This window comes from Nannospalax galili, unplaced genomic scaffold (genome assembly GCF_000622305.1).
Source record: "Nannospalax galili isolate Female #2095 unplaced genomic scaffold, S.galili_v1.0 scaffold1750, whole genome shotgun sequence".
Taxonomy (NCBI): Eukaryota; Metazoa; Chordata; class Mammalia; order Rodentia; family Spalacidae; genus Nannospalax; species Nannospalax galili.
The window spans coordinates 424301-432067 of record NW_008329031.1 but is presented as its reverse complement, the minus strand read 5'-3'; the positions used below and the strand labels follow the sequence as shown (position 1 = coordinate 432067).

The 7767-nt window shown below is 40.6% G+C and overlaps 1 protein-coding gene across 1 annotated transcript in view; it reads left to right on the top strand.

Annotated features, from left to right (window-relative positions):
* The window catches only part of LOC103731678 (interstitial collagenase-like), a 10041-nt gene extending 3490 nt beyond the window's left edge, over positions 1–6551 (top strand). Inside the window, exons 5-9 of the mRNA XM_008830083.1 lie at positions 605–662; positions 761–1005; positions 3227–3389; positions 6167–6270; positions 6451–6551. Of these exons, the coding sequence (XP_008828305.1) occupies positions 605–662; positions 761–1005; positions 3227–3389; positions 6167–6270; positions 6451–6551 (671 nt within the window). The remainder of the gene's footprint in view (positions 1–604; positions 663–760; positions 1006–3226; positions 3390–6166; positions 6271–6450) is intronic.
* The last annotated feature ends 1216 nt before the right edge of the window (positions 6552–7767 follow it).

Below are 7767 nucleotides of genomic sequence, written 5' to 3'. Positions count from 1 at the left end.
TTGGTCTTTTTGAGACAGGGTTTCCCTGTAGCCCCAGCTGTCCTGGAACTCACTATGTAGACCAGGCTGGCCTTGAACTCACAGAGATCTGCCTGCCTCTGCCTCCCGAGTGCTGGGATTTTTAAAAAATGATTTCTTAAACATACGAGAACCACTTACATATAGTATTTACATGTATTTCATATGATAGTACTCTATGGAATGAACAATTCTGCCCTACGGGAGGGGCTTGAACTTCTGTGGATTTTGGTAGCCACAAGAGTCTTTGAATCAGGGATGATGACATTCACTAAATAAAGGATGTTAATGGTTTATTCTTGTTGGTCATGGGCTGTGGCTGGCTACTAATGGCCTACCAAAGCTGATTACTATAATTGTGAAGAATTATGAAGATTGGTTGTGAACCACAGTGAATCTAAAAATTAAATTTTATTAAAAGCAAAGATAATAGAAATAAAATATCACTTTGTCATTATTTGCAATGTAGTTTTTTGGTAGTAATGGGAATTGAACCCAGGATCTCACACATGCTAGACCACATCTTCACCACTGAGCTATATCTTCAGCCCTCTTTTTTCTACATTTTACCCTTTACATTCCTGAGGTTATCTGTGCCATTTGTACACCCAGATGTCAGGAATCCTAGATGACGGTGTGCTATTGTGACTCTTGAAATATGCCACAGAGTGAGTCCTTCCATCAAGGAAGTGAGCATGTGCTGTAAAACAGCCCCTCCTTTGCCCCAGCCCCTCCTCTGAAGACAGATATTCGGCACTCACTGGCACCAGCACCAGTTCCAGCAACAAGATGTAAGCCAGAGGTCACTGGAGGCACGAGGAAAACTTCATTTTCTCTACTTTGCAAACAGGTTCTACCTTCGGGTAAATCGTTTCATGCCTGAAGTGGAGCTCAATTTTATTGGTATTCTCTGGCCAGACCTGCCGAGATCTAGACTTGATGCTGCTTATGAGCTTAGTGAAAAGGATGAAGTTCTGTTTTTCAAAGGTAATATTTCTGATTGCTTTTCGATGTTTTTAGGAATTAGAACTTCATGCATTTTTGGAATGAGATAAAGAGTACTAGCTACACTCACTACAAGTACTTCTGAATAACAGTCTCACTACATTAATGGGAGTCCATCAGATTAGTTAAAAATTATATTGTATATTCAGAGTCATTTTGAATAAAAAGTAGAGATAATTCTTTAGGCCTGATTAAGAACTTGGACTTAGATTTTTTTTTTCTTGTATAAACTATCTTTGTATTTAAAATTTCCTCAATATTGCTGGGCGGTACTCAGAATAAAATTGAGAACCATGGGTCAATTCTACATAGGATGAAACAAAAGACTTTGTTTATGTGATTTCCTAGACCCTATTTCCATATAAACCGTTCAAGAGGGTAAGGCCACCACCAAGCAGTTAGTTAAATGGGGCACTGACAACTTGGGCTTAGAGTGTGCAATCTATTACAAACAGAATCTCGGCCAGAGCCAGACATGGTAACCTTGACCGATAATCTCAGCACTTGAGTAGGCAGAGGCAGGAGCATAATATCAGGGCTATATAATATACCTCTGGAAAGGAGGAAGTAAAAAGAAGGAAGGGAGGGAGGGAGGGAAGATAAAAGAGAGAAAAGACAGAAAGGAAGGAAGGGAGGAAGGAAGAAGGAAGGAAGGAAGAAGAGTAACATTCAATAATAAAAACAGTAAATAAAATCCCATTTTATAGATCAATAAACACAGAGCGAAGGAAAGAGGGAGTCTGTGGAGGCACAGATCTCATGGGTGACATCAGTCACTGATCCTTGCCCCTTCCTCCAGGCTCTTTTCTTGATGCTAATCTGTATGAGGATCATGTTAGTGCTTTACAAGAGAACTCAGTCTTGTTCCCAGTACCACTGTACTGATGACATCCTGACTCAAAATTTGTCTGTTTTGAGGTTGCATAGGACTTTTGCATGCTGTCACCATTGCTGTTAGTTCATAAATACCATCAAACATAGCAAGTTCCAGGCCAGCTGGGGCTACAGAAAGACCCTGTCTCAAAAAAGACTTCCCCCACAAAAAAAAAAAAAAAAAAGAAAAAAGAAAAAAGAAAAAAAAAAAAAAAACAATCCAGAATCTCAAGTTCCGCTCCAGAACTTCTTCTTGGAGAAAATCTAAATTTGAACTAGTTTTCCAGACAGCTCATCTACAGATTAATGAAGAAATAGCCCCCAAATGAGTGTGAGTCAAAAAGAATGAACTGCTTTGATTCCATTGGGATGAAAGAGTCCAAAATCTTTGGCTTTGAGCACTATGTCAAACACAAGTATTTTTGCAAATGTGTATTTGGTTTAGTGCAGACAAGCACTGAGATCCAATCTAGTCACACACTCAAAGAACTGAACGTGGTTCACATAGGCTTAGCCATTTGAAAGAGCATTTCAAGTCTTTACAACACAAAATTAAATAGGACTTTATGTACCATTTTAAAGAGCCATTTCATGTGGGCTAAAATAAGCATGTTTGTGAACAGGAATGATTGTGGATTCAGAACAGAAGGTCAGTTTTATGTGGTATGAAGGTTTATTGACTATAAATATATAGACTTGAGACTCCACATAAATTTAGATATATGGAGCTGCATTCTAGTCTGATGCAACCATCTGTATGCAGAGTTGCAAATTATTAGGTATTGTGAGTCCTACAACACTCTGCCTTTTAGGAGACCATTGGTATGAACTATATTTTATCCCTGTCCTCAGTGAGGTACAGCACGGCAGATGTTAGTCATTTGTCAACTGAAAAAAAAAAACTAAATAAAAAAATTAAAACTGAGTTATTCTTAAAGCCACAGATTAGAATACTCTAGAAAACTTAGAAAATACTCATGTAAACCAGGCTTAGTTTATGCTTATAATCCCAGCACTTGGGAAGATGAAACAGGAGGATTGCTAAAAATTTATGGGCAAGCCTTGTCTGCATAGTGAATTCTAGACCAGTCTGAGTCCTAGTATATGACCCTACGCCAAAAACCAAAACAAGCAACAAAGGACAAATTCATTTAATTACTCTGAGATATAATTTCACCTTCAGCATTAAACAAAATAACAACTTCTTCCCTGGAAGGTTCCAGTTTGTAGCCAGATCACTGCTTTAGCATGAAAAAAGTCATCTGGAAGTGTAGCTGACTGTCTACTGGAGCCCTGGGCAACTATGTTCATCTGTGACTTTAATCTACAGGTAATAAGTACTGGGCTGTTCAGGGTCGGGATGTGGTGTCTGGATACCCCAAGGACATCTACAGCTCCTTTGGTTTCCCGAGCCACGTGACACGTATCGATGCTGCTGTTTATCAGGAAGAAACTGGCAAAACGTATTTCTTTGTTGGAGATATGTACTGGAGGTAAAGACTGAGCCCCAAACAACCCTTCCACATCTCTTCCTTCTCCTAGCTTCATGTCCTCTGTTTTTTATGTTCTTATGGAGTCACATTTGTGCTCCCTAAATGCTCTTCAGTGTGGGTTCATGCCCTGGAGCCTGGTCAGCGCACCCATTATCACAACCTTAAAGAAAACCAATTTCCCACCACCTATCAAGCTATCACGTGGCGGGAATGAGGCTTCTTGCCCACCTCCCTCCTCCATGCTGTGATTTTTGCCTGGCTTGAGTTTGCATAGGTCTTGTGCATGCTGTCCCAATTCCTGTGAGTTCATATGTGTAACTGCCGTGATGACTGGAAAGCTGCTTCCTTAGAGTCATTCACCACCTCTGGCTCTTACAATCTTTCTAACCCCTCTTACGTAATGATCCTTGACTCTCATGACAACAGGATTTGATATAGGTGTCCCCTTTAGGGCCAATCACTCTCCAGTCTTTTTATTTTTCTACACACTGACAAGTTGTGGGTCTCTGTGTTAATCACCCTCTGCTGCAAGAAGATTCTCTGATGAGAACTGAGAGGTGCATTAATCTATGGGTATAACAAGTCATTAGGAGTTTATTCAATACTATGTACATTTAGCAGAGTAATACCAGTAGATTCTCCCCTATGTCCTGTGTGCTCTAGCTACAGGTTTCTAGTCTTGATGAAAGTGCTAGATATGTATTCCATCTTATGAGGCAGGCCTTATTCAACTAGAAAGCGGTAGGTTACTCCAGTAACATTCACGTCACTATTGTACCAGCAGGCATATCTTGCCAGGCCAGTTGTTACTCTAATTCTCAGGATTCAAAACTGGCAAGGTTGATGATCACCTTTCTCTTCTGGGAGCATGCATAGCACCTTCCAACACCATGAAAACAAGTCAGTAGAGATGAACCTTTGAGGTCAGTACTAGCTTGATTTCTCCTTGTTTATTCTACAATTCACATATGTAGTGCCTTCCACAATAGAGTCTTACTGTCAAGTTCTGGTGGGTAACAAGAGCAATGGAAATAAACAGTATTGTGTGAAGGTTTATGGGAACATCCTGGTCATCATCCCCAAAAGAGAGAGTTCATTCTTATCATTGGGCCTTTTATTTGTTAGCATGTTGTCTCTGGTAGAGGCATTATCCCTCCATTATAAGGTAAGTCTATTTATCGTACTATATGTGCATGTACTTTAAGTAAGCTTCCATATGACTTTTTCAAAAGGCTTTTAGTGTTAGTTATCCCTCACATACTTCTGCTCTCCTCTCATTTCCCGCTCCATTTAACCTTCCTATTCCAGTATTCCCAGTTCCCCTTTAGACTCTGCTTTCTATCTTTTCTCCCATGAAGCCCCACTCCCAACCTGGCCCCTTACTAGTTTCCTGACCTCTATGGATTTTCCAATTGAAATACGTGTATCTAAAGATTCAAAGCTACCATCTGCTTGTGAGACAGGACATGTGACATTTGTCTTTCTGATAGCTCACTGGAGTCCATTGTTTCTAGTTGCACCCATTTGAGTTCGTTGAACATATTTATAATTGCTATTTTGAAATCATTGTCTTGTGCCTTAATTAAGTTGCTCTTCTCAGGAGACACTGTGGTAAGTTTACTGATTCCTGAAGATGTATCATCTTGATTATTCATATTGCTTATGTTTTTGTGACTCGACCTAGGCATCTGGCATTAGATAGTGGTCCTTGGTATGGATATCTGGTCTCATCTTTGTTGAACATGAGCTTGGTTCTTTGTTTGCTGTTACCTCAGTGTGTCAGGTTGTCGACCAGCTAAATGGTGTTTTGTATTCTTGAAATAACATTGTGCTGATATGGGAATACGGTGTCAGATGTGTTTTTCCACAGAGTTGGAGGTGTATGAACTTCTGAGCCCAGAAGCAAAGCTTCTATAGGGTTAGTGGATTCTCACTGCCAATCTTCAGAAATCTGTGGAGACTCACATGCTTCCACAGGTGGTCCTTTGGTGACAGTGGGAGCAAGCAGTGCTCCCTGGGGGCCAGAGAATGTATGTCAGACCAACCTCAGGCAGAAGTGGGTATGGTGGAGGCCAGGTCAGAGATCTGTGTGTTGTGGGTCTCAGAACCCTTCCTGGTCTCTGGGCAGCAAGTTGGTGGGGGTGGTTGTTGGAGGAGGTGACAGGCTCTGGGTGTTGCTATGTGGCAGGAAGTTGTCGACCGGTGTTGAGAGTCACAGGGAACCACACATTTGGCCCTAGCAGCCACAACAGAGGAAGGTATCACTGTCTAGGCTCAGGGTGGAGCTCTGGGGCTAAATATCTACTTGGGGTCCAGGGTACACAAGGAGTCACCCATGTTTTCCTGGCTGTGGCATAGTGACCAGTAGGCTTTGAGGTGATGACAGGGGTCAGAGACAGCCTATCTGGGTCTCAGATGGTATGGGCCAACTAAGCGAGAGAGAGAGTGGCCAGTAAGAGTTGGTGGTCCCTGGCAAGTGGCTTTGAGGCTTTGGAGTGATAGGCATTCAACTTCTTGAGCTGCCTGTCCTAAAGCAATTTGCCAATCAGCTAGCATTTTACCTTGTTAGAACACAAGGACCCTACTAGATTTTAGAGTAAACTTATTCACCTACTGGTATACCCAACATTCAACTTTTCCTCATTCAACTCCCCCTTTTCTAATCTCAAAAATTAAAAATTCATGGTAAGCCCATGCTTGTACATTTCCTGTAAAGACTGTAGGAAGTCTGAATGTTTAGCCAAAGGTCCTGATATTTCTGATCATCTTTGGATCAGGTATGATGAAAACAAATTGGCCATGGATGAAGGTTACCCCCGACTTATAGCACAGGATTTCCCTGGAATTGGCCACAAAGTTGATGCTGTTTTCCAGAGACATGGTAAGTGAATATAAAAGTATTTTCTCCATTTTGTTACCATATTAACAGTACCAGTATTGCTATTTGGGAAAACAGGTACCAAAAAAATATGTTTACTGATGACATGAAGTGCTCAGGAACTCAACCTAAACCTAGAAGCAACTTATATCATGTAATAAATATCTTTTGTTTTGTTTCTAGGATTTTTCTATTTCTTTCATGGATCAAGACAATACAAATTTAATCTTAAAACAAAGAAAGTTCATTTTTCCAACAGAGCTAATAGCTGGTTCAACTGCTAAAGGTACAGTAACTATTACAAAGTTAATGGAAGAATGTATTTTGTGAGACCAAGGAAAATGTTTTTCTAAAAATCCATTTATTATTCATATCTTTAACTTCTAAAAGTACAGATAAGCAGAATGCAGAACTCCTAAGTGTAAATTCATTTATCTATCAGGTTACATTCTTTTCATAATTTGCAGTACAATATTTTATGCACTAATACAACTTAGTGCCATAAATGATGGTCAAGAAGGTCAAGTTCCTGGTTTGTGATTCCCACAGGCTAGTTTTGCAAGGAAGGCCATTTGCACAATGTGTGATCCTTGTGATCGTACACTGATCCTGGAGATCAGCCTCGGCAATGGTCCTGGAGATCAGCCTCGGCAATGGACATCTCCTCTCAAGAGAGAAAGATCTAAGAGATAGAAACTGTTCCCAGCGTGAAACCTGTTTGAGGACGCACGAGCAGATCTACAAGAGAAAACACATTTGTTTTTGTTCTTTATGATGGAATCTTACTACATAGCCCAGGCTGGCCTGAAACTTGCTATGTAACCCAGAATGGCTTTGGACTCACAATTCTACCTCAGACGCCCAAGTGTTGGGATTAGCATGTCCCACCATACCCAGCAAAGAGATACTTCTTGAACAAAATAAAGTGTTTGATTCTTGAAGTAAAACCACCTTTGTTGCTAATGCTTTATAAGTTTTCTATATTTATGATACTGTTATGACCTGATTATAAAGCCATACTTACAAAGGTTGTTTCTTCAAATCTGAAATGGAAAATAAACAATATGAAAAATATCCATATGAAAAATTAGTATACCACAAAATTTCAGATTTCAGATGTTCTTGTGTAGTTTATATTATAGAGCTGGGGTCAGCTAGTGCTAGGGGTCTCCAGACCCTTTGTCCTAGACAAGAAATCCAAGCATGATTTAAAGTACAGCGAATGAAGGCTTAGAAGACTTTTCTAAGATGCCACTTCATCCTTTGGGCACATAGGAGGGTCACATTTCCTAAAATCCTCCTCACTACATGTCCTAGTTTGTTCTTCATTGCTGTGACAAAACACTCTGACCAGTACCAACTTGGGGAGGAAAGGGTTTATTTGTCTTACATCTCCCAGGTCGCACGCAGTTCATCAGGGAGCCCAAGGTAGGAACTCAGGGCAGGAACCTGGAGGCAGGAGCTGGAGCACAGGCCATGGAGGAATGCTGCTTACAGGCT